At 41.9% G+C, this 27,524-nt stretch overlaps 2 protein-coding genes across 11 annotated transcripts in view; one reads left to right on the forward strand and one right to left on the reverse strand.

The window, feature by feature from the left end:
* Window positions 1-6,645, forward strand: part of CARS2 (cysteinyl-tRNA synthetase 2, mitochondrial) — a 43,972-nt gene extending 37,327 nt beyond the window's left edge. For all 5 annotated transcript variants that reach the window (XM_027888684.1, XM_027888685.1, XM_027888687.1 and 2 more), the window contains 3 exons: window positions 626-724; window positions 3,651-3,911; window positions 6,475-6,645. In XM_027888684.1, the coding sequence (XP_027744485.1) occupies window positions 626-724; window positions 3,651-3,911; window positions 6,475-6,549 (435 nt within the window). In that variant the 3' untranslated portion in view covers window positions 6,550-6,645. The remainder of the gene's footprint in view (window positions 1-625; window positions 725-3,650; window positions 3,912-6,474) is intronic.
* Window positions 6,646-9,062: 2,417 nt separating this feature from the next.
* NAXD (NAD(P)HX dehydratase) overlaps window positions 9,063-27,524 on the reverse strand; it is a 49,721-nt gene continuing 31,259 nt past the window's right edge. For 5 of the 6 annotated variants that reach the window (XM_027888677.1, XM_027888674.1, XM_027888676.1 and 2 more), the window contains 5 exons: window positions 21,487-21,537; window positions 21,301-21,405; window positions 20,810-20,930; window positions 12,273-12,393; window positions 9,063-9,906 (listed from right to left, as the gene is read on the reverse strand). In XM_027888677.1, coding sequence (XP_027744478.1) covers window positions 9,756-9,906; window positions 12,273-12,393; window positions 20,810-20,930; window positions 21,301-21,405; window positions 21,487-21,537 — 549 coding nt within the window. In that variant the 3' untranslated portion in view covers window positions 9,063-9,755. Of the gene's footprint in view, window positions 9,907-12,272; window positions 12,394-17,938; window positions 18,059-20,809; window positions 20,931-21,300; window positions 21,406-21,486; window positions 21,538-27,524 lie in introns of those variants that run through there. The other variant, XR_003571742.1, reaches the window with a different exon arrangement.

Genomic DNA, 27,524 nt, shown 5'->3' on the forward strand with positions numbered 1-27,524 from the left:
TCGGATAAAATCCAGTAGCAGCTGTTCATTTGCTTGTGTGTGTCATCACTCTTATTTTTTAGGCAAGGCTTAGTCCCTTAAATTGCTCCTCAGTCTATCATTTAATCTTGATTTTATTGCTGCTGCTGCTGGTTTCTGGTGCTACCAGGGCATGACAAAGTACCATACACTATCTCTAAGAGGTCTCCACATTGATCAAATCAGTAAGACACTCAAAGAATGATTTTATTTTTTTTATCCTTTATACTATAGGTGCCCGTGAATCTGGGATTTTTTTTCTTTTTATTTTGTTGCCAAACACACAGCCCTTTCATGCCCAGAAGTGCTATTTTTATGTCTAATTCACTGCACACATGTAATGCACAGCAGCTTCACAAGCATCTCTTGTCCTCGCTGTGCAGGTTGGTGATAAGCTCTTCCCTTCCCTCATTTATTTAAATCTTTTCCCTTTGTGCTGTGAGGTGCTTTTATATCTTTGTAGGATTGCCCGTCTGGGCAGGTGTTCCTGGTGGAGGTAGATCTATATAATTAGCAATAGTTTTCCCTTGTGGACTAGGCTACAGAGAGATGCTGGGTTCTGTAATATGTATTGACTGGGCAATCTCTTTTGAGTGTTTTTTAACAGGATGCTGGATCTCCTAGAAGCTCTGTTGTGTATGGAAGCATTATTTCCTATGTAGAAGGTTTTTTCAATGCCCTTGGGATGTCCTTTGGAGAAAGACAGGTATGAAACATCTCTTCTGTGTGTTCTAGTATATGGTAGCATCCCCAGTGTTATGTTTTATAGAACGCTTTTCGAAAGCATCAGATGTAACAAAGTAATTGATGGTTTTAGTAAACCTTTCTGCTTCCAGTTTCTTCTGTGATGTCTTAGGAGAGCGTGTGAGCAGGTGGAACAAAGTGTAGGCTTTTTTCTTCTCAGAGGTACTCTTGTGTGGTTTCTGCACCAAGGGTGCTGTGGAAATGAAAGTCTGAGAAATGAAATGAGAAAAAGTTGGCATTGCAGGCCTTTTAAGTCGGTCCTGTTGTGTGTCTGGCTTTCCCCCAGCTTTTCCTCTTCTTTCTGATGGTGGCACCCAGGCTGGATTCGGTAGCAGTGCAAATATTTGCAGTTGTGACCCCCCTGCACTGAGCAGGAGCTGGGGTCCTGCTCCTCTGCAGAAAGCAGGGGTGGGGGAAAGGGGCTGCTCTGCCTTGAGCCATGGTGGGGTGTGGGGAGGGGAGTGCACTGAGGCGCAGAGGGGGGCCTTAAAAGAAAAGGAAAGATAAGAGTGGGGAGAGAAAAAAAGAAGAAAAAAGCTCAAAGCAAAGTACTGCACAGGAAAGAGAGTCATAAATATGGAGGTGATATCCTGATGTATGGAAGGGGAGCATTTAAAATGACACAAGATGTTGGAGAATAGCAGGCTGTTCTGTGCTCCTCTCCTGCTCAAATATAGAGTTGAATACCAAGAAGTGGAGAACTTTCTTTAGAGAAACTGTTCTGCAAAAATTTATTTTGGGGAGGGGGACAAGAGGATAAGAAAATGTACATAACATTATTCATCCTCTGAAAGTCAAGCAGTATAGCAATAAATGCATTTATTTACTTCAGTTCTTTATGGATTTTCTCACAAAATGTCTTTCAGAACAGCAGCTGGATGTGATTTGGCCATGTGTTATTCCTCATAGCCTGTAGTTTGCATCTTAATTTTTAGTGGCATACGAAACACTAATTTTTCTTTAATTTGTGTGGTAAAGTCAGTCCTCCAGATTCTGGGCTGTCTGTATGCAGGTGTCTGTTGCACCTATGTTTTTCCTGAAACAAGTATCTGAATGCTTCTCTTTGTTGTAAGCTGTGCTAGTTTCTCTGTGGCAACAGGATCAGCAGAAGATGCTGGTCTGAGGAAGGGAGGGAGGAAAGGAGGGAGGAAGGAAGAAAGGAGCAAGCACATCAGACTCTTTTCTGTCCCTCTGTTCTTTTAGATTCCAGTATATTAATCCATCAAAATCTTCATCAGAAGATTACCACGTTAGTAAATAAAATGGTGCAGGCATTGTTCTCTGACCTTGAGACCAGCCACAACAGCTCAGCATCCCACCTTTTTTGCCCCTTAGCCAGGTAGCCCCAGGCATGCATCTGTGAGTCCTGGCATGTGGGCTGTCTGGGAGAGGGCTGGCTGGCCTGGCCACTGCTGTGCCAACAGCTTAGTGTGGAGGATACAGGGAGCAGTGTTTGAGTAGGTGCCTTGTTTGAACTCCGTGTTTGTAGAGGCATGTTTGCTACTCCCATCATCATTTGTCTTTTCTCTCCCTTCTGTATTTAAGCATTTATCCTGCTCTTTTACCTACCCCAGGTTACTCTGGAGCATTTCTGGCACTTAGATTTATTGCCTTCTTCAGTCTCATAAACCTTTTCTTTAGTATGGTTACATGTTTTGAAAGCTTGGGGAATTTGCTGCATCTCATACTTTATCTTCAATAGCTTTCCCCTCACCTCCTCCTCCTCCTCCTGTTTGTCAGTGACCTCTGAAACTGCTCCCTTTACTTTCCATCCTGCTGTTCAGTGACTACAGTCCCCTCTGGCTTTAATTACTCAGCTGCTCTTCTGCTCCCAGATGAGCGTTGCTGGCGGCAGCTTCACCCCTGGCCTTGGTGCGCTTTATGTTTCACTGCTCTGTTGGCTGCTCCCCCTCTCACGTCTTACTGATAAAATACCGCTGTGGCCTTCTCTTGTTTATTGGAGGTTCATCCTTTTCCTGCCCCTTAGGAGTTTGCCTCTAATGAGAAACAGAGATGGTCTCTCTGCCAAGAGTGAGACCAGGAGCCTGGCTGTGCCAGTGCTGAGGAGTGGCCTTCCTCTTCAGCTAACTCCCAAGCTCCCGTCCTGGCAGCTGTTGGACCAGGACTCTCTAGGAGGAGCAAGACTTCTACCAAGCCAGAGGGGGCTAAGGAAGCTCGGAGCTGGCTGAGGGAAGGAGGGGCTTGGCTACAGCAAACGCCCACTCACCATGTGGAATGGCTGCTGCTCTGTTGGGTTGACTGGCTGTGACTTTGGGCAAGGTGGATCAGGTGAAAGTTTTATGGACTTGGGGAGATTTTTTCTGTTGATGCAAGGAGAAAGGCTGGACTAGAGACTTAAAGTGAAAATACTTACTTTTCCTGGTTTGTATTTCCTGAAGAAGGCCTGGAGCTCAAAGGCAGAGTAAAGGGCTTGATGCATTCGTGAGGTCTTTGGACTTTTACAGCCTAGGAGCTGTCTGAGCTGGTGGCTGGACATCCCTTGCTGAGTTGGATTCCTGTTGCCAGGTCTTTCTTCCATTAATTTGTCTAACCCCTTTTTAACTTATGCACACTTCCGGCATCTTGGAGGTTTCCTGTGGTGACAAGTTCCACACTCAGGCTATGCAGTGTGTTATGCTCATGTCAGAGCACTCTGCTCCAACATACATGCTTTCCTGTGTATGAATACACTGAACTACTTCCAAATGTGACTCCACTGTAACTTTTTGTCCAGCATTAGTGAGATGGTGACATTTTAATGTCTCCAACATATGGAAGGTGCACAACCAAGAGAGGTGATGAGGCCTCAAATGTGTGCTGCTGAGCTGGGGTTGATTTTTTTAAATACCATTCTCAGATGTTTGTAAAGCACCCTGTTTGATTTCTAGGGGGCTGTGGGAGGAGACAACTCTGCAGTGCTCTCTAATGTCCTTGACGAGCTTGTGAGGTTCCGCACAAGGGTCCGTCACTACGCGCTGGCTCTGCCCGAAGCAGCAGGCGCTGTGCCAGTGGAGGGGGCTCCAGGAGCCAGTGAACCCAAACAAGAGCAGAAGGAGAAGAGGAAGCAGTTAATGCGTGAGAGAAAACCCCTCCTGGAGGCTTGTGACAGTCTTCGTGAAGACCTTGCTGCCTTCGGAATCCACATAAAGGTAGAAGACAATAACACTCTTTGTGAGACTGTTAATAATTTTTTAAGACAACACTTATTTTTGCCCTTTGGTCCCCTTCAGCAGCTTGCAGTGTTGTCCCCTGCTCCCTGTGTGACTGCAGTAGCAGGAGGTGAAAGTCCAGCCCTTGTCTGGCAGTACTGCTGCCTTCTCTTTTGCTCCCCCTCAGCCTCGTGTCTCCATGCAAGCTGTACCTACTTCTGCAGTTACTAAGCGTGTGCTGTTTAGCCACTGAAAATCTAATATTCAGGAATCCCTAAGTTGCCCAAGTTCAATCCAGAGGGAAAGGTATGAGTAATGTGTGCAATATTAAAAAAGATTGCAAAGGAACTGGAAAGTAAACTGAGATGACTTATAAAATTGTCTTCCTTCTACCCTCCCCAAATTCCCCACCAAAAGTAAGTCCTCATGAGAAAGCCTCTTCTGTCTTCAGCAGCTCCATTCCCAACTGGTCCTGAGCCACAAGTGCTTTGCCTGATTCCTGTACCACTCCTCTCCTTCCTGCTTTCTACTTTTACCCTACACCTAATGCCACTGTTCTTTACCTCAGTGGCGCACCTCTTGCTCAAGAGAAGCCCATCCATTGTGTTACCGCCTTCTCTTGGTTTCAAGGAGCTGTTACTTCTGTAATGGCACTGCTTCTTCCAGTTCCTCTTGTTCACTGCCCTTCTCCCCTCTGCTCCACCCATGGGTGGGTCAGTGTTGCTCCCTGTGTGCAGACAAATCCTTGTATTCTCTACAGTGTTGTTTTCCCTCCCTCTAGTTTATGCTGCTTATTTTTCCCTTGCTCGGGAACTGAGCCTGCCTAGTCTGCTTCCACCCTTTTGCCGGTGGTGGGGATATAAAGCACAGTGTCATCAGGGAGGGACATTCTACATCTGCTTTGGTTGCCTGATGTGAGAGCTGTCACTTGTCAGCACACCTGTTAAAAACAGCTACGGAGCGTGGTCGCCGTCTGAGGGTCTTGGATGAAAGCGAGTGTGCTGATCCGGGTGAGGGGCAAGGCACTGTGGTGGTGAGCTACAGCTGTGAAAGCAGAGGAAGACTCTGGAAAACTGGAATATCCGCTTCCTTTAATTTTTTTGGATTTTCAAAGTCTTGGAGAAGAAGCCTGCCTTTTGATCTATTGGCAGAACAGCCAGAGCCCCATTTCCACCCTTGTGCAGATTTGTTTTGCTTTCTTTTTAAAGGGATTTAAAAATGAAAACTTCACAGAAATTGGCCAGAACCAGGATTCAGACCATTCCATTTATTTAAAAAATGTTTTTAATAACCTGAAGCTCAGCACAATCTGTCTCCTGCTCCTCCTAGAAGGGATTGCTCCAGAAGACAAAGCACACATGCACAGATGAGCGCACACAGCACAGATCCAAAGCTGAACTCGTGCTTTTTTTGCTGATACCATGGAGGTATCCAAAGGTGTGCCGTGGAGGTTGCTCTCATCTTGGTTTTTGCAAATCCTAAAGAGTCCTGCGACCATGCAGCTCTGCAGTTCCTCACACAGGCTCACCAGAACACACATGCCACAAAACTTCTGAGCCTGACGATATGCACACAGCAATGCCTCTGCTAACATATTCCATTCCACTCTGTTACATGAGGCTCAAGTAAGCCAGCAACTTCTCAAGTCCACGTGCAGGAGGAAAAGCAGTGGAGCAGATGAAGCAGATAAGCCTCATCTCCATGCAGAGGAGACTCTAGGAACACCGCTGGTTGAGGGAGGGCAGGGATGGGTTGGCTCGAGAAGCAACTCAATCTCCTTAAAAATCAACTTTGTAAAAAGGGTAATTTCTCCTTCAGCTTCGAATTTGTAGTTTCTTCTCTCAGGCTGCTTGATGCAGATGATGTTGCCTGAAGTTACATAACTTGCAAAAAACTGATTAAGAAAATACCCATTTGTCTTGTCATTATAGCATGCTTGAAATGCAAGCTCAGCTGTGCTGCTAAGTGAAATGTAGTAATTGTGTATTTATGCATCAAAAATAGTTTTCACTTCGATGTAAAAAAAATTTCAGCACTGTATCCCAGCATGTCTCATGAGTCAGAGCTCATATTTTAATATTCAGATCAACTTTTCAACCATTGCAAACAGCTGGATCTAAATAGTCAGAAATATTCCATTTGATTGTAGTATTGTCTTTCAAAAATATGACAGTATTAGACTATCCTCAAGTTCAGAAGGAAATCAGACATGTTCAGCAATATATTCTCATGTATTGACCCTGAGTGTTTTCCATGTACATGAGCCAAACATGAAAATGCGATTGCAGGAGTTGAGCAGAAGCTACTTATGTGAGAGTCTACACCCTGCCACAGCATCCCACGCTGAAGAGGTGACATTTCCATTGTGTATTTCTTCCTTCTTAGCTGGGAAGGATTATCTGGGTTTGTTTTACAGCTCTGGGCATTGGCAGTGGCATTCCTCTGAAATGGTATCACCACCTCCTTTGCCTGACTAACTGGATTAATAGCTTTGCTGCATGAATCTTGTTTAAAAACCTGTGACTTCACATGCTGGGACTGACCTGGATACTTTTTCTTACAGGACAGAGCTGCTGTTTCAACCTGGGAAATTGTGGAAGGAGGGCAGACAGAGCAGCAGACTGAGAAAAAAAGCTGATCTTTGGACTTGTTTTTTATTTCAGCTGCTTTGGCAACTGTTGTAAATACTGATTCTTTCCAAATAAAGTCTGTGGAACAAAATGGCTAGCAACAATAATCTGAGCAAAACTGCTGGCACTACCATTGGGTAAATAAATACAGGCTTTGAAGCGCACATGGCAGAAGCACCCAGAATGCAGGGCAGCAAGGAAGCAGCTGCACTGACTTACACAGACATTGGCATACCCTGCTGCAGAAATGTCCCAGCCCCAAGTGCTCTGTGATCTGCCTTTGCACCCTCTACTGCTGACCTGACACTGAGAATTAAACACAGCGAAGGAAGAGGCAAGAACTTGGGCCTGTCTTTGAAGGTGAAAACAGTTTGATGCCTGTTGGTTCAACAGTTCTGTTCCTCTCAGACAGAGAAGTGGAGGGCACTTTTAGCCTTTAAGTATTTCCTTGTTGCAGTGGTGGTGGTTTGGTCCTGTGAAACCTTTACCTGTAATATGGTGGTATGCAGTTTGCTTTTGCACAGAATACACTGAGATTTCTCTAGCCCTGGGAGTGCAGCACACTCAGGATCTCTCCATCATAACTAGGAAGATAAAATTAGGATGTTTAGTTATTACCTGTTCAGTTAACTTTTTGCTTTTGCCACAGTTTGCATTAAAAACAGTCCCTGGAGGCTGTGGCTGTAGGCAGAGGTGCAGAGGCCTCTCTTACATGTGAGGTGACCCGTGTTCTAAGGGATGAGTTGGTACAGGGATGGTACTTACCTCTAAGCACACTTTCTTTTAATCCATTTATGAAAAGATAAAAACCAAGCAGAACAGGGGTTCATCTACAGGGCACTTCTGTGCATTGTATTTTCAAACTGTCTGTTCCAAAGGATTAAGGCTTTCTCTTCTACTGTTAGGGATAAAACATGTAGCTGTTTTTCTGTTCCCTTTCTCCATTATTGGTACTTCTAGAAAAGAGGGGGGTGTCTCTTCACCAGCACTGGGGCAGGTGCTTATTTGACACAGCTGGTACTGTACTCTGCTAGCGCCAGTGTTGTAGCAAACTAGAGCGAAGGGGGAGCAGGCAGCTCAGCTGTGGGAAATGTGATCACCACACACCAAACAAAGTCCACACAGTCAATTTGCTATTATTTTTATTTCCTACCAAAAGAAACTGCTACATTTCCAGAATGTTTAAAAAATGTACCAATTTGTATACATTAGTGAATAACAGAGTTACAACTTCTGTGTAGATCTAAAACCAACACGGCAGGTTGAAATCTGTACTGAGCTCTGTTAATTGATTGACTTCGCCTACAAATGCCATTTAGATTATAATACCACTGATGTTCTAAATACAAAAAAAAAAAAAAAAAAGCCAGTAGCTGTTTTAAAATCAGTTTTAACTTGCTGATTTAATTTAAAAGTAGTCAGGCTTCTCAGATTTAGGGGGGAAAAAATAACAATAGCTTAAGTTTCCCCAAAGATGCAGTTTACAAAACTGCTTAAATTAAACACTAAAACCTCATCTCTTAAGAGTAGTCTGTGAACCCTCATAGAGCAACATGAGCAAACATTTAAAAACCTATTTTAAAAATAGGTAACTGGTTTAGAAAGAAAAACAAAAACGCATCAGGGTGAGGTAGTAGTCACAGTGCATCCAGAAATATCAACTCTAAGGGCTGAAGGCAAATACTTGGAGCAGCCTTTCTGATTTGGGGTGCTTACTGCAGGCAGCTATTGAAGGTATGAGAACACAGTCTGACTGGTCTGTGGGACACCACATCCCAACCTCGAGCTGGAGCCCTGCACAGGAGGGGCTGTGGTGAACAGGTAACATCTACTGCAATAACCACACACGTCATATGCTCGTTCCTGCGCTTTAATGAGCATAAGCGCTGGGAGCTCGATTGGAGGCTCAAGGGCAGTACCCACTTAAATGCCCTTGGCATGAATTTGCTCCCCTCTCCATATTGATTCAGTCCCTAAAAGCTTTGACTGAATCTCCAAAAGTTCACCAAATTATAGTGTGCAAAAATCCTGCCCTGCCAACATGCCAGATCAGTGTGGCCCTAACAGTGTTTTGTGTCTCGCAAAGTTCAGGCAAAAAGCCTCTGTGCTTTTTGCTCTAAAACAGTAAAAGTACTGAGTACTGCACTTGAAGCTCAAACCCAACCACGTTTTCCCGTTCCTGCCTTTAACCTGCAGCGCACAGCTGCCTGCACACTGCTTCGGTGGTACAGGTACATGCTGTGGGCTGCCTTCTGTTCCTCCAACCCGTATTCCTGCTGGCTAATTACTATCCACCTATGGATCCGTGTGCTGGTCTGCTCCGAGCTCTAACCCAGCAGGCAACTGGAGTTTTAAAAGCACTCTGCTCTTCCATGATCACTGAGAGTCTGACAGTTCTGTTGGGTATCACTGAGTTTCTTGCCCCATTTAGTATCTCTCCAAATGGTATTTTCACAAATTTATCATATTGAGTTCCAGAGGAACTCAGACCAGATAAAGAAACAGACATTTAATTTTTTTGCAGGTAAGCCTAATTACTGTTTAATGAATTTTGCTGCTAAGATACCTACAGTATATCCTTATTCTGCCGAGGGGAACCTTTTATAAAACAACAAAATAAGACATTGCAGGAAGGGATGCCTTGTCCAAATGAATGCTGCCTCTGGGACCGGGAATGAGAAAAGGCAACTAATTACATTCAAAATCTACAGCAACTCTCATGCATTCCCTTTCCAAAGAGGCTTATTTTTTGCTTCTTAATATACTAGCATGGCAAAAAACTGAAGTGCAATAGCTAATTCTAGACAGAGGTTCTAAGAATGACAACATGACAACCTTGGTGTAATCCAAGAAATTCAGTTGAGCTGGTGGAAGAATTTTATCTAAATATCAAGTGCATTTTTTTTGCTGTTCACACTTTAGTTATTGCTCAATAACTATCAAAAAGAACAGAGGAATACTTTCAGTTTAGTTTTATTATATTATAACAGATCTGCAACTACAGCTTATTTCAGCCAAAACATTTTTGTATTCCAAACTCTTAAAAAATATCTACATTAATCATATTTTTCTATTCTTAAAAATAAAAAAGATCTACCTAACATACCAATGTCGCTACAGCACTTGAAAGGGTGCATTACTTATGTAAATTCTACGGTACATGTAATTACTCTTGCAGTCATTGTTCTTCCTTTTCTTCTCTGCTGCTTTGGCTTCAGGTTTCATAAAGCTTGCTAAAAGCTGTTCCAACTTCTGAAACCATGTCAGAGGCTGTCATTGAACGTCCGAATTTTTGAAAGGCTTGGTGGTTAGTCTGCCTTGTGAGAGAGCAAGCTCCAAACGCAGCCACTAGAAAGGGATTTTGACTAAAAGGAAAAAAACAAAAAAAACCCACATTATCAAGAGAATCCAAACACTCCTGTGCAATCCATAACGTGGTGGGCATCACCTTTGTACCCCTAAATGCCAGGAAAGCCTCTTAAACAATCATCTGTTTCTCAGACTCACTGCAGAACATCTTCGTCTGATTTTTTTTTAACAAATACTTCCCTACCCATGGCATAGCATGTGAATGACTGAGAAACCAGGGCCAAAGGACACAAGAGGAAAACAGGCTTAAAAAGTGGGGAAGAATGTGATCCATGTCTAGTTTTACTGATGTGATGCTTCATCCTTTCCTATAGAAGAAGACCGAGTATCACCTAGCAGCCTTTAAAGTCCCTTTCCTCTCCATGTGCTGGGTAACTGTTGAGTTTTGTCTTGAAGGGGGTGGGGGAAGGATATGGGGATGCAGATGAGATGATTTTTGACAGGGCCATAGTGACTGTTCCAGAGCCCTCATGATACCAGCCAAAAAGGGGTACAGTGACAGCCATAGCCCACGACAGAAATTAGGGCACACTGCCTTAATGTCTCCTCCATGCTTACAAACTGCCTAAGAGAGTGTACCCAGCCCCAGACCTCAAATGCTGAACCTCCCCTGGAAAAGGCAGCACAGTCTTGCCACTGCCAGAGCACTTTTCACAGGCTGGGCCATGGGAGTCACTTCTGCTGCCTTACAACAGAAAACACCTGCAGAATAGTTCAGCAGCCTGGGCCCCAGGTTCTGGCTGATTAAAAACCTTACAAAGCTCAGCCACAGCTGAGGCATCGCTGCCTGTGAGTCACTAAGGACCTACTTACTCCTCGGCCAAGTGAGAGTTTCGTGAAGGATCCTGATGTTAAAGCACACGCAAAACAGGACACGAGTTTACCATTAGGTGTTATTGAAGGGGCAACTCCATACAACTCATCAAGGTGCAGGAGTATTTAAGCCACCCCGAGAGTCAATCCTGGATGCCCAAATACTGCTCTGAAACGAGCTGTGCACAGGCTCCTGGGCTTAAGGCAGCTAAAACACTTGTTTCAAAATTCCACTCTGCACAGACCTGTTTTGAAACGACAGAGTCAGGCACAAGCGTGGAAAGACTGGCTGGACTGCCTGCAGTGCAGTCTGCAAGCAGATGCCCTGACTCACTGAACCCAAGAGCATCTTCCTCTCCTGAAACACACAAGGTAGACAGGATTGGTACAGCAGGTGTTTGTGAAGGGTCACCTTAACACGACCACAGGAGACACAATGTATTGCTGATGCCAATTATTCTTTCCTTCATCTATACAATAACGGAGTTTCTGAACAAGCTATTTGGAAAAGCTACAGGAGCTCAAGTCAGGAGAGCCTGGAGAACATGTGTTGCCTTTGCTAATTTCTCCAGCAATTTAATACTGCTCTGTTGTACCCCAAGCAAAAATGAAGTCACCCTTTTAGCGAATTAAAACAAAATTCCTCCTTTAGTGGCAGCTGCAACTCTTCCATTTTGGGTACGTTAGAGTTCAGAATTTTAAGGTCTGGTTCAGTTGGTCCCTCATTCCTCCTGGAGCACACCTACTGCACTGCCCCTTGTGGTAAAACAAACACAGACTAATTGACTCCTATGAACATCTAATTGTGTGCATCTGCATGCAGCATCAAAAAGACTACAAAAGATCTCCACTCCTCAAACTTTCATAGCTTATTGCTTATAGAGAAGAGGGACTGCAACTCCCTATGTCAGGGTTCCTTTCAACTTCATTTAAAGCAGCTGCTTTCACAGAAAGACTACATGACTATATGGACCAACCAGTCAGACAAGAATTGATGTAATTTACAAAAAGCCATCAGTCAGCTGCATGGCTGCTTCATGTACAACCAAACTGGACTGCCCTTTGGCCTTAAAAGAGTTACACTCTTTGAAACTGTATTTTATTTGCAAGTTTCAACTTACCTGCCCCACTAAATTACTTATGCACAATGCAGAAGGATTCACCAAATTACAAAAACAAAGCCAAATGAGATGTTTTTTGAATTACAGAGATGGTACTACCAATGATTACCACTTACTTATTCTTCGTACTTTCAGCCTACATTCAATTGTTTTGAAAATACCTATCTCATACATAAATGTCCTTGGAATAGATCCAGATTCATGCTCTTCTTCTGCCTCAGGACTTGGGGATGTTAGATTACTGAAGGGTTTGTCTTATTAAACTATTACTACGTAGATTGCTCTAGAACACACATTTTTTAAAAGTACGTGGATATCTTTGTACCAACAACTCCGATTTCATTTGGAAATTTATACAGCAGGTCTACAACCATTGCCACAGGAGAACACAGAATCACAACAATTAAGTTAATTATTAATATTCATACCCATTTGTTTTTTCAGCTCCAGCAACAAATGCCCAGTGTGCTAAGACTCCCAGAGAACCGGAAAGAAGGTCCCCCTGTCCACCACATCTCCGGCTGCTTCCTTCATGACTGCATACGAGTACTATGAACAGACAAACCAAAAACAAAGTCAGGTGCTTTTCTCCTTCCATTTACGATGATGCCACTGCAGCTGCAAGGGTGAACCTCTGAGGCACACAGCAATTAAGAGGTGAGAGACTAATCAGAGACAGCAGCATATACTGAAGCACGCTGTTCTTAAAAAAAATCAATTACTGCATCAACATTTTTAAAAATACTTTTCTGACTACCTTTTAATACTTTACAAATAACATCACACAATATACACACTTTCTCTACTTCACTCAGCCTGCAGAGATGAGTTTAGTGATCCACATGACATGATGAGCCATCACCCAAATGGGACCAGGTCCCTCCACAAAGCCATCATGTAAACACAACCCTTCAGAGTCTCTGACCTTCCACGTTTGTGAATGTAAACCAAGGCATTTCACAAAGAGCAAATGCAAAACAGAACTAAAATCTCAAATCTTCTACCATGCCCATCACAAAGGTATTTTACTGAAAACAGCCTTTTCCTCAGGATTTGTAAAAACCATATGCAAGACAGATGTAATTTTTCTGCCCCTCAACAGTGTCCTCAGCATCCATGTATGCCTCTGTCACCGTGGATAGGCTCTGTCAGGTTATCAGATGTTACATTTCTAATTTAAATATACAAAGGACCTTAGTCAAACTGATCTCTTCGTGGAGCTTTAACTATGAAGAATATGCAAATGATTTCACTACATTTAACTCCTTTGTTCTCCCCTCTTAACAAGCCCAGGCGGGAAACCTGAAGGATACCTATGGCACACAAAAAGAAAACAGCATTGATTCTGCTACCCTTCTCCAAACTCTCTTGTGTACCTACCCTTAGCTTTTCTTCTTGCTTGGCTCTGAAAAAAAAACCCAGGAGAAATTTATTTTCCTCTCCTAGGAGAATGGAAGAGCTGGCAGAATCACCAAGTAGTGATCCTTAGCACCTCCAGCCAGCTACCGCAGAGCCACTCAGGTTCAGGACTGTGCACACAATTGTTTGTGCTCCTGAGCACACCAAGTACACAAGCAAAGGATAAAGCAAGACATTGCTTGAACAACAGCTCTTATCTCAAGTCACCTGGGCTGGGTTTCTCCAAGGTGTATAAACAGAGCAGCCCAGCTGCTTCAGAGGGAGTAGTACCCACATTTTTTAAATGGAATTTTTCTCTTACGAACTAATGGGAAAAATCTGAACAAAACTGAAGGACTTGCAGATAAATCTTCTTAAATAGCAAGCAGTAAAAAACTACATAATGCAAATAAACACCTTCCAGTCCATTAGCATAGTTCATTTCCATACCAGAAATGATGGAACAGCAAAGATTTGTACTTCACTTCCATTTCCTACCAATTCTTCCAGCAGTAATTGCTGGGCTTGTGAGGCCAGGCAGTTGTGTGTGTTTGCTGCCACTGAGAGGGCAAAGATTCATTAGTCACCACGAACACAGCAGACACCACTGCAGCGTTGCCAGCAGTTCATTTTCCCAATCACTCTTTCTTCCCTTCCCCCTCCCCCTCTCAAATTAAGATTCTGGAGGTGTTTCTCAGTGAGCAGTAGCTAATGTCAAATTTCACAAGTTAAATGCCCTTCTGAATTAGCTATCTGAAGAAGGTATGCCCTTTTAGGTGCATGGTTTATTCTTATTTTTATTTTAAATACAGTGCTTTGGAGAAATTACCTCTAATTCTGCTACTTTGAAGATGCTATCTCACAGGATTCTCACTTTGAGGGCTTGAACTCCTGGCAGGAGGCAGGATGGAAATCCTCTGTTCAAAAGCTTTGGGGCCTTCTGACTGACAGCTGAGCACAAGCCCCTGCTTATTAGCTGTATGTCACCATCTGCCACTATTCTGTAGCCCCACAACCTTCCAGTCATTTTTGTGCTGTACAGGAAAGCAAGCTCTCCTCAAACTAGGCCAATTATAATACTCTGCTGAAAAAAAAAAAAAAAAAAAGTGGTCTTTTGTTTGTGGTTTTAAAAAGTAAGTCTCAAATTTGCGCAGACTACCTCACAGGCAACAACAAAAGCAGACCTTTGTACTCTGCACAGTGATGCTGGAAAACAAATCCATGAAATACCTTCAGAGAAGCAGAACTACAGGAAATTCACTTGAATGAGGGGGAGAAAGTATAACATTTGGGCAATTTTTCGTGCAGAAGCTCAGCTGATCAAAGAACATCTCAAAATCAAAGCAAGATGAACATTACAACAGGCAATGAGAAAAGGATTTAAAAATTCCTCTGAATTACAGTCACTATTAAAAGCTTTTAAAACAAAGGAAGGAATCCCAACTACCATCAAAACAAACTGGCACACTGCCAAATCAGCATAGGACAAAGTCTTCTGGATGGTTTTTCCCAGCCTTCTCCTACAAAAATAAAATAAACTGCTGTCTTCCCACTCCCCCAACACAACATCCCCCACTAAATGCCTGTGCCCTGCTGTGAAGTCAGCTCCAGCAGTTCTTTAAGGACCACGGGGGTGACATCCTTACGTTTGCACTGAGCAGTGACAACCAGTGGCAACGTTACAAGACCTCAATTAGACGGACATGACTGAACAGTCAGCGATGATGCTGAGAAGGTGGGCAGCTCTATTCCCTGGAGATATGCGGAACGATGTATTTACAGGAGAATTTTTTGGTCCGTTGCTCAGTGAGGCTGCAGCACGTTCAACTAGGGGGGACATGTACATCAGAAAACCTCGAAAACATGGTTCTTGGAACAGCTGAGGAGATCAGGATGACTGGACACAGGACAACAAGGAAACTACAAAGACTAAAATGACCACAATGTGTCAATTTTGGAAGGTGGCAACCAGGGCCACTTAAGGTCAGTTAGTCAGACACAAGTCCGATCAAAGTAACAAAGACTTTCAGCTGTAATTCAACTGACACCATAAGAGAGAGAAACACACAATTCATGCTGGTCAAGGTGGTTTGAGTGTTGGGGCAGGGTGTCTTGTTTTGTTTTCTAATAGGTCTGGGCAACCAAATCTGATGTCATTATTTCACAGGGTGATGAATCAAAAAAACCCACCTCAGTGTAAGTAACAGTTTTTTAATGAAAGCTTTTTTATGCTAAGTAACTTTGCAGGAAAAAAAAGTTACTCAGCTCCCCAGCACTTATCCATGCAGCACACACATACTATCATTAGAAAAGGCTAGATGAAATAAAAATGTCATGAGTGAAGAAATGCCTGCATGAAGTATGGCAAGGAGATCTGCCAGAGTCAGAACAACCACAGTCCTATTCGATGGTTTCAATACAGTCCCAGCGAGTAAACAGCACATAATACTGCCAGAGCTTTAGGCAGCAAATACAACACATCCCTCACATATAGTCACATGGATTTCTTGCATATGTAATTCCATGGAAATAATTTGTAATGAAATATGAGTGCAATAAAAGCAAAAAAATAGAAGGCTGTCATACTGATAGAATATTGGAAAGTAGAAATTCAAGAGTTTTAGGCTCCAAACAATTCAAAACTCTGCCCCAGACCTTCTGGGCAACTATGGCCAAGTCATTTAGTAGCTCTATGTTTAATATATTTCAGGCCATAAAATAAGATACCATCAGTCCCTTTTCAGCACTCCTTGAAGATATGATACACATTAGAATTTGGGAAAGCATTCAGACCACAATGTCACACTTAACTGTACCACTGCCAAGTTTTAATCTGAAAGAACTCCCAGCCCAAAATCTGCTGGCAGATCAAAGTCCAGAAGAATGACCTATTTATGGGTATTGTATGCTTAACTTAAAAAAAAAAAAAAAAAAACCTAAACCAAACCCCAAGTCTGTTATGTAACTGAAAAGAGCTGTACTCTCTTTGAAGGAAAAAAATCAGAATGTAGTAGTTTTGCTGAGCTCAAGCACTGCAGGTTAACTGGGAAACACAGATTTTGATATGGCTGTACGCAGGCAGCGCCATTTACAATGCCAGCTCCTAGATACATCACACTCAGAAAACAAAAGTAGTACAAAAAGTCACATATGCCTGCTTCACCATGTTCACACAGTACTGAAAAGAACCATCCCAGAGATTCATTTCTTTTATGTTTGTATTTAGAACACAACATGTGAAAGATAGCTAGTTAAGGCTAAACACATAGTACTGATGGTAAAGAAGGCTAAAGAGCCTGTGAAACATCACATTTGCTGGGACTACAGACTGAAAGACAGCCCAGAGATTAAAATTGAACTCCTGAATCTCAGATATCCTGAGCAATTCTTTGCACTTGCTTTCCTCTTACAGAGAAGGAGTTTTACACTCACCCTAATGTGCTTGGGAATCCATGTATGACACAAAAAGCTGTTCTAACTTCTGCTATGACCCAACTGGATTAATCAGCTAACATGAGCCACCCCACACAAAAAACACATTCTAGCTTAATTAAAAGGCTTAAGATTTCAATTTTCTATGCAAAATAATGTAGCTATCAAGGATCATTTTGCTCCATCAAATGCAAGATTCTGATTTAGACCATTATCAGATTTTGAGTAAAATCCCAGTATACATCTCTGACGTGACAGATACTTTAATATGAAATTTATCTTTTTCCTTTTGCAAGTTACTTCACAAAAGCACATAGCTGGAGATTGTGGAGTCCCAGAGTGTATATACACAGGGAAACTAAGTTTAATGACTTTGGCTGGAGAAATAACTCAACTGATGTGGAAAATGTAAGCTGGCTTTTATATAAAGGGTGCTTATACTTTTATATTCCCTATTCACACTTTTAAAACTTAGATAAGTCCTTGAAGGAGAGATACCAGGCAATTCAGGTTAAAAGAAAATGACCCAAATTTTATATTAGTTTTCTTGGACAGGCACAGGAGCCAGGGGATGATCATGATGACAGGTGAGCCGTGCCGGGGAGACAGCAGGCTGGGCTGCATGTGCAGTAGAGCGCACAGTGGCACAATGGACAGGAACCATGACCTTCTCGTTTTGCTCACTCTGCAGGAGCAGGACTGGAGATGAAGGTGCTGCCTCTCAGTTAAAAATCCAGGCAAGATTTGCTCAGCAGCTGTGAGTGAGCCAGAGAGTGACAAGCACTGAACAGCTTCCTTTACAACTGTATAGGGAGACGAATGTCAGAAATTAGAAGTACTGCTTGGGGACTTATGACAAGAGTTGGCATTTTACCCCACAGTCAGTACTCAGTATTCCCTCTTGCATGCTTCTTTGCTTCTCTTCACCATAGTCACAGCTGGGCAACTGGAGAGAAACTGTATTTGGCTATTGGCTTCAGGTAAAAATAGTCACAGGCAGTAGCAGGATGGTTACCCATAAAGCCTTGGAAGGGCTCTTGGAAGGGAGGAGGGCTAAACACAGGTGCTGGGCAAAACACAGAGAAACTCATTATAATGTTTAAAAATCAAAATCCAAATCCTCTACTTCAAGGACCTAACCAAATTTTAAACATGTTAGGAACTAAGACTGGTATAACCACACTTTATTATTGACCAGTTCTCCAAAGAATACTAAAATGATAACTTTAGAGAGCTGTGCCATAGTGAATAAAAGCTGACTTACCTCTTACCCACAGGCTGAGTACTCATTCCTACCCTGGTCAGTGATGGCACTGATATCACCTACCAAGAGCATGGTGAAGCTCATCTTTGTAGAGCAGGGAATCAACAACTGTAGACCAAGCTATAATGTGAAATTGCAAAAGGAAAGAGAAAAAGAGTATATAAAACTTAATTTAAAATCTTTGTTGATTGTGTTTACAGGGCAGTTGGCAGCTCATAACTGAAATGAAGACAGATTATAGGTAAACCTCCTTTACAGTGGAGGACTACTACTGCTTTAAGAGAGGCCATGTATGTGATGTGGTACTGACTCTGAGGCCGTAAGGAACCACCTGCATCAGCTAATCTGATCTGCAAAAACAAACCTCAAAGGTGTCCAGACACTTCACAGTACGGTAATCTGCCGAAGTCCCTGGTATGTTACTGCAATAGCTAATTTCTGTGTCTATTAATAAAATCTGCCTTACTTTGAATTTATTGAGACTCAGCTCCCAAACAGAATTTACTGAGCCTCTCTGCTTAGATTACAAAGCTATTTGCTCACAGTAATCCTTCACCAACACCTGTACTTCCAGCTTATACCAAATCACCTGCTAACCCCTTCTGTCTTCAGCTAACAGAACTAAGTTGCCTACTGAATTTCCTACAGACTCATGAATAAAAGTACTGTGAAAATAAACCAAAAACTACAATCACTCCAACCAAGCCAATCTTCCCTACTGCAAAATCTGGCACCCTCAAAAAGCCCTCCTTCCACAACAGCCAAGCACAAAACACTAAAGCTACATAGTTTGTGATTTCTCAAATTCTGGTTTTCCTGGAAGCAAAGACTTACTTCCCCCCCCCCCCTTTTTTTTTTTTTTACCCAGAAAGCATGCATGCAGTGTATTCCTAAAAGAGAAAGTTTAAAAGTGATATATGAAAACTGAAGTGTCAGTATGCTAAGCACAGGAGCTCAAGCAGGAAATGCCTGAAAATAGGCAGGCCTTAAGCACTACAAAGGGAGGATGACATGATAAATAAAGAGAAGTACACAAATCTTTTCATAATGTTTGTGCTCAAAGGACATTGGCCTGATCCAGTGATCTGGACTTCCCTCACACAGGAATCAAGATGCATGTTGTCTAAGCTGAAAAAAAATGACATCAGATCATAAGAAGAGACAGATGAAAAAAGATAAGAGCAAAAAACCTGGGAGAAAGTTAAAGGTCAGTGACATGACAACATATTCCATGTTGTGGCACAGAGCACACAGCAGAATCTCCTTCCTTAATGTAATTTTGCATTTGAGAAGCTTTAAAAAAATGACCAACAGACCAGACCCAAAGAAGATTCTTGTCAAAAGGAACCTGAAGTCTGTAATTCCTTCTTGCAAGTCATGCAAACTCATGCAAACAGTTTTTGTAGCAGACATTCTAACCTGCATCAAACCTGACAATTGCTCTCTTACAGCTCAGCTCAGCACAGTAATGCTGCCCATAATGTCTATAATCCAGGAGATAAAGCATCAGTGATGGAAACAAGGTAAGAACAAGGAAGCAGCCTATAGCTGGACATCAATCAACGGCTATAAAGGCACAGAACTGGGTTTATTTCTAATCAAAAGCCACTTCACGAATAGAAAAAATATCAGAACACAACAGAGACAAAAAACAAGGTGGGGTAAAAAAATAAACCAATGAAAAACCCCTAAACCACATAAGGCATACACCAACTTGTGCCACATGTGAATATTCAAAATTGAAATTGGAAAGAGTTTCAGTTGTTTCCTGTTTCTTTGAATCCTGCATGACAAGAGGCATTGGAAACAGTGAACTTTCTCTCCAGAAACTGGAGGGGGAGGGGGCTGTACACACTTTTCAAGAATAACAGCTCAAAAGGGGAACAGACATATATACTAGAAAATGTGTCCAATCTAAAGCACTCATCAGTTTTCCCAACATTCATAAGAAAGCAACATTCCTGCATAAAAAGGAGCATTGTTGACATAAAAGCAGAAAAAGGAGACAACTACAGCACTCTGAAGCTCTCTGTCTGGCATAAACTGGAGTCAAGACATTTATCTGCTGGCAGTGTTCATCTTCCCTTAAGCCTGGCCGGACTGTCCAAGGCTACAAATCAAGGTTGCCATGGGTGCAAATATGACAGCAGACTTCCTGTGGGGCAACTTGGGTACTATATGACCAAAGTCCTTTACCACATGGGTGTAACTATATTGCTTCCAGGCACCAGTTGTTTCACATCTGCTACAGTATCTGCACTAATGGGGTATGTGTGGAAGGTGGCTCTGCACAAACCAGTTGTCATATTACATCTGCTTTTCGGTTACAAAATACTCCCATGGCTCCCAATAATGAAAAATTGACTGTATATACAAAACAGTTCTGAAGCAGCATAAACATTTATCACAGATTAGCATTTCAAGTAATTAGAAGCAGAGCTGCTGTTTGTTATGTATTTGAAATAAGACCATGCAGTCAAAATGCGATGAAGGCACTTGTGAATTAATTTTATACTGATAACAGTAAATGATCAGCATAAAAAGCATCAGACAGGCAGCTAATTTTATTAAGTCTACTTTAACCACATTAATAAGTGACAAATTTCTCAATACCTGCGTAATGTAAAATGTAAGTTACAACCATTTAAATGGCAAATAAAATCAGCAACTTTTTTCAGTAAATGAGTTGAGTTGCAGTCTTAAAATATCAATTTACACAAATCTCTAAAGGTGATCTGCAAAGACAGCCATCGCTCCATTTCAATCTTCAGAGGAATGCAACCAATTGCTACATAGTCCAACCACTAGACTGCAACTGAAAGCAAACAAAATGAAACAATCACATTATTCAAAGCAAAAGGCTTCACTTACCTTTCTCTCCATCTGAAATAAGATCTCTTTCTCCCTTCTGAACAACTGTCAGGTTCCCCATGGCTTGGCTGAGTCTTAATACACATCCATGATGATCACTACTGTCTACGGGGTCTCTAAGCTACAACACAAGAATTCCATACACAGTACATATTTTGCTACTAGAACAACACATTCTTACACACTCTACTTCAGCATACACATGGGGAAAGAAAAAAGGCAGTATCATCAGTCTTTCCAGGTAGTTTTTCCTATACCCACTGCAATGCCAAAAATTGCATGAGAGTGGGTCTTCTTTAAAAAAGAGATCTGTTTAAGAACATGCATTGTTGTGGCAATTATCCCAGGGAATAAAAACCCAGGGAGTGCTTCCCTCACATATAAGAAATGGCACATAATATTTAAGCCAGTAATAAGTTATTTATTTTTAAGGACTAAAACTAATATTAAACTTGCACATACTTAAATATCAAAAAAGGAGAGCAGCTCACCATGGCTTCATACAGCCTACTGAACTCCATATAGTTTGGAGTAAGAATAGCTCGCTGGTAGCCTTGAATGAGAGAAGGCTGCTGGGAAATGAGCCACAGTCCATCCTGCAAAGCACAGTAAGAAGAATATTTACTAAACAGATTCTTAAATTTCACACCACTGACTGAAATCAAGAAAATACTTACTGCATCAATAATGATGGGAATTCCTTTCACTTTCGATTTCTCTATAATACCCTGCAAAAAATGCAGATAACTTTAAGATGCTTGCTAATTTAAATCTCCTAAGATCCAAACCAAATTCCCACAATAAATCTGACCATATAAGTTGTTCTTACAAAACTGATAGAAAAAGATCTGTTATATTCTGCAAACCAATATAAGACACTTTCGTATCAGCTGGTAATTTTCCAGTCACAGTGTTGTCTCCCTGGTTCAAGTATAACTGTCCACAGAATTGATTTGTATTGGGTTTGAGGGGCAAGGTTTGGGGGGCCACAGGGGTGGCTTCTTTTGAGAAGCTGCCAGAAGCTTTCCCCCTGTCTGACAGAACCAATGCCAGCCAGCTCCAAGACAGATCTGCTGCTGGCCAAGGCAGAGCCTGTCAGTGACAGGGGTAGCGCCTCTGGGATAAGGTCTTTAAAATGAGGAAACAGTTTCTGTGCTGAAGCAACTGCAGCCACAGAGGAGAGGAGTATGTGAGAGCTACAGCCCTGTAGACACCTAGGTCAGTGAAGGAGGGGGAAGAGGTGCTCCAGGCTCTGAAGCAGAGATTCCCCTGCAGCCTGTGATGCGGACCGTGGTGAGGCAGCTGTGCCCCCGCAGCCCGTGGAGGTCCACGGTGCAGCAGAGATCCACCTGCAGCCCATTGAGGACTCCACACCAGGGCAGGTGGACACCCAAAGGAGGATGTCACCTCATGGGAAGCCCACACTGGAGCAGGCTAGTGGCAGGACCTGTGGCCCCATGGAGAGAGGAACCCACACTGGAGCAGCGTGTTCCTGAAGGACTCCACTCCATGGGAAGGACCCATGCTGGAGCAGTTTGCGAAGAAATGCAGTCCATGGGAAGTCCGCTGGATAAGTTAATGGAGGATTATCTCCCATGGGAGGGACCACATGCTGGAGCAGGGGAAGAGCATGGAGTCCTCCCCCTGAGCAGGAAGGAGCAGCAGAGACAACATGTGATGAACTGACCATATTCCCCAATCCCTTCACCATTGAGAGGGGAGAGGTGGAAAATTTTTGAGTTAAGCTAAGTTTGGAGAAAAGGGAGGGATGGAGGGAAGGTGTTTTTACCATTTGGTTTTATTTCTCATTATCCTACTCTGACTTGATTTGTAAAAAAATTCAATTAACTTCCTCAAGATGAGTCTGGTTTGCCCTTGATGGTGATCGGCCAGTGATCTCTCCTGTCCTTATCTCAACCCACCAGTCTTTTCTTATCTATTCTCCTGCCTGTCCAGCTGAGGAGGGGAGTGATACAGAAGCTTTGGTGGGTACTTGGCATCCAGTGAGGGTTAACTCACCACAGTATGCAAACAAGAAAGAAACGTCACTCACTCTCCCTGCTGTAGGAGGCATGTAATGCCAATGTAAGTCACACACAGTAAACATACACTTCCAATTAATAAAAAAAAAAAAAAAAGAAAAATCCCAGTGAGTAATGCCATGACAGAAATCTACCCGTAACTGTAATACTAACTTAGTTGCTTTTCTGATGACATCTCCATTGCAGTATTTGAGTTAATGTACAGACAAACATCCAAGAAAAGCAGTATGTATGATGTTATTTCACACCTGGTCCTGGAGATTTGATGCTTTGAAAGCAAAACCAAAGTGGCCCAGACAACCATTTGTAAAAGTGTTTTCTTCAGCAAGCAGTATCTCCTAGCAGACTGTTTGCCCTTCTGTTTTCTCTCCTAACCCAGCAGCAGCAATGACTGATCCACAAGCTTTTTAATGAGCGATGGCCAACAGTCAAGTTTTTTCAGTGTTGGTCGTATCAACTCATCTTTGAAGCTGGAGGGTTTATCTTTTTCCTTACCTTTTAAGATAACAGAGGATGGTCTCCATCCAAAGTCTAATTATTTTTTAATATTATTAAGCTCTTCAGATTAGCTATCATACAGCACTGAGCTTCACAGGTTAGCAAGACATGATGTAAGGACTAAGGAAGCAGTCTTTAATTAATGTTCAGGGTATTGAACATTAATTAAATGTCTGTTCTTGTACTGTGGTAAAAGTAAATACTGCCCACCTTGCTTCCTGTAAATAATTATTAAATGTGACATCTACATATCCTCACAAACTTATTACTACCTCATTCTGATTTTTCCAATATCAGTAGAAATTTGTTCCCCCTGAAATAAGGCTGTGGATCCAACCCCCAGGTTTGTATTTTGCTGTTTGTATTTTCCTTGTATAAACGAATGTTATACATCCAACAGCCCAATTATTTTTGAATCATACTAACCTCTTCTGATTAGATATCATATGGCACTGAGGCCCAGAGCTCAAGAAGATCACCCTCCCACAGTTTTTGAAGATACAAATACCATTTACTGCAGCCTCGTTTTCTGACTGGTTATAATTAGCATATTTTTGTACATTAGCAGCTTTACCAAACTCCTTCAGTACACTTAAAATGATTACCGCTCCACTTTCCACTAATACGAATCACCAGTTTATTCTAGTATGCCAACTTTACTAAGAAGTCTTTCATGACACTTCATCTTCTAAAATTAACAAAAGATTTCCCCAACAGATTCCGTAATGAAGTATGAGTGAATATACCCAATCTTAGAAGTCCTTATCCTTCCAAATTATTCTCTTAAAAGCACTATGAGCAATATAGGGAATGAATTTTGCCAAAGTTCTGTTCCCAAAGCACTTACAGTTTGGGAGTTGCTGTTATTTTTTGGCCCCTTTTCATGTTTCCTCATAACTGTCATCTTGACTACTGATTAGAATTTCTCTCTCTCTGTCTTTCTTTCTCTCACACACAACAGACTAAATAAAAAATCCTGAAGATTTGTTGTCTACCAAAAGAATGTATGTATAAGATGCAAAAAAAAGTGCAAGTTAGAAAGCATGACAGTAAATAGCATCTGGAAGGCAGATCACTGGTACACTCCAAAAAAACCCACATTTTTTCCTAATAATGTTTTCAGTTCCTACCTCTCTAGCACATCCTCCACAATCCTGAAAGATTTGACCTCTACTCTGAAGAGAAATTTCACCTTGCTCAGTAAAATCTACTGGCCAAGCAACTTTTATTTTGTACCAAGTCTCTGAGGCATCAGTTTCTAATCTAACATATTGAATGAACTTTGGTTTCTCTTTCTCTCCTTCACCTATCCTAGGAGACACAAAGTCCTTTGTCTTATTTAGAAAGCTCATTTTTGATTAAAAAAATCCCCAAACAATACAAAACCCTACCAAAACCAAAACTCTACCCCAATCATTTTCCTTTCCTCTTCATTCCGTAAACCCAGACAGAAACTGCTTGGAGACAAACAAGGAACCTCCGGAGACGGAGTTCTGCAGATGGAAGGGGTAATTTGGAAACTGTAATAAAGCAGTAACAAAGATAAGGGAACCCCGATAAGACAGCCACAGGTTTGAAGGACACAACATTCATGGGAGAACCTCTGTTTCCTATTGATAGTGGACAGGACCCATCTCAACTGCTGCCATTTAAAAAGGTCAAATGGCTCACCACTGGAGAGCAGTTTATTCCATGGAGCTTAGACTTAGCTAGGAGGAATGGCCAACACACATACCTGTCTCTCCTCAGCTACCACAGAAACACTTTTTTATTTTTAGACACCAAGAATTGAAATGAGGTCTACATCTCCTATGCAAAATACTTTTGTTCTTTTGTTTCTGGAAGCAAAAAATCAATTTTGAGCTGTATTTGTACCTCAATATTTGGCATGGACTTTTCTGGTTAATACTTGTGTTAACCACACAACTAATACAGCTCAGACTAACTCTACTTTCACACCACAACCTATTTAACAGTTTTTTATAGAATTCTACGTATGAGCAGAAACCATCTGTTCATTTTTACCCAATGTGACAATTATTTATATGGGAAAGGATTTAGAAGAGAACATTGCCCATTAAAAATTTTAAGAAATGTTACTAAGACAAAAGCTGAAACCCAAACACCAACGACAAGTGAACAGAAAAACATACAGATATCAATGATAAACCCAAGACATCACCCCTTCCATTCAAACAGCATTTTGAATACTAAGATTTGGAAGATTCTAGCTCCAAGATATCCCAGGGGACAACCTTTCTGTGCACAGAATGTATTATATCACAACAGTGGTGGTTCAGCTTGGTATAGACTAAGGAAGGTTTAATTGATTCCTAATCGCTCAAAGACATTCAAAAATGAAAGACTGGACTCACAGGGAAACCTTGGAATTAGTCACAAAGCAGAGACAACAATGAGGAGGAAGAAAGGATAATACATGGTTGTCATTTAACCTTATGACCTACAGCCATACTGGTCAGCTATCAAAGGCTGAAATTTGGATGCGTCCACTGCAATTCCCAGCCAGGCCCAAAATTCAGTCTCTTCATGCTAGACATATTCTGCTTTGTATGAGTTGGCTAAATTCTTGATAGCCTTCTGAAACAATGATTCTACATTTGCACGAGAAAAGGGAAAGAGGCATCACTCCACTCTTACTAAAATCAGTGATGGCAAACTGCATTAGAAGGCTGCAGGACGCATGCTAGCACAAATCTGTAAGAGGAGCTTCCTCTCCTAATAACTGAAGGTCAAATTTGAAGCTTCTATCCTCATTAAACTCAAGAGGAAATTACCTGGGATTCACATATCTCATCTCATGAAGATGTTGTACGGGACAACCTCTCACACAGTTATCATTTGTTACCAGCACCAAATCCTGACATTTAGGAATGCCCAAAATAGTATTTCAGTAAATGCAGTTTTTGGTGGAGGCAGTCAAGGGGAGGAAACCCAGAAAGGGTAAAATTAACTTGAATCTACTCCTACTGTACTGTTGACATATACAATTTCCTGAAAAAATTTTGTTCTTTGACTGGTTATCCAGGACTTGTATGTAAGCAACCTCCTCCTCGGTAAGAACTCAAAAAGAAGTTGTGTCACAGTAAAAGCCACTGGTCTATCCCCCCCAAAAAATGAAACACAAAACCCCCAAAACACTGACACTTGAACAATACACAAAGGAGAAATTATTCAGTCTGGAAAGGACTGCAGAAGACAGAAGCTGGAAGGCACAAATGGACAGGCTACTGCTGAAACAGGGCACAGTAATGCAGAAAAGCATGATGTGATTTAAGCATTTGATAGCCTGCAGCTGTGCTATGAAACACAAGATTCACCTACACTGTACTAACGTGGACATCCAGGACTCCCGCACACTTCCACAATTATTATGGAAAAATGGGGCTGAGATGAGCCAATGTGAGACACTGGCTGCAAAAAACAGCTAGAGGGGGAATGGAAGGGAGGAATAAATTCCTATGGAGCTCCCAAGTACAACCAAAGGATATCTTATCAGTCATGGAAGTCTTCATAGAGCATCCTGAAGCACCAGGAGCAGAGAGGAGGTGGTGCACTCACAGCAAGAACCCACAGCCTCTTGGAAGTCAGTCTGGACTTCTCCACCCAAGTCCACGAGCCAGCAATAACACACATCCTATTTACTCTGCCCACATGTAACAGCATACAAGCTGAGTCTTCACAGCTCCATGGAAAAGACAACTCTGTAGTGTTGCCCACACCTGACTTAGATATAGTTTTCAGCCTTTTTAATCAGATGCGGATTAGCAGCAGAAGGCCCGCAATGACTTTTAATATATTAGTAATTTTATCACTACTTGCATTTTTCCTGATGAACTGATTCAACTAAACAAAACTTTGCCATTTGGTGTTTGAGAAGAGAAGAATCGGGAAATTAGAGCAGCTCATTTTAATAAAAGACTGAATTTTAATGAAATTAACAGAAAACCGCAATAGCAGCATATCATAAAGCAACACCTATACCACAACAGTAATTAATTTTCACATTGTCATCTTTCTACCTTGCAAAGGAAAGATGGTTTTACTGATGTCAACAATCAACACTGCATTTCTTCAGTCCCTTCAAGAGTCATGTCTTGGCCTACCCTTGGCAAAATCCTTACTCATGTTCTCAACAAGAAGTTCAAGCTTTAAAA

This window comes from Empidonax traillii, unplaced genomic scaffold (assembly GCF_003031625.1).
Source record: "Empidonax traillii isolate 1590-97213 ecotype Southwest subspecies unplaced genomic scaffold, ASM303162v1 scaffold244:size1524873, whole genome shotgun sequence".
NCBI lineage: Eukaryota > Metazoa > Chordata > Aves > Passeriformes > Tyrannidae > Empidonax > Empidonax traillii.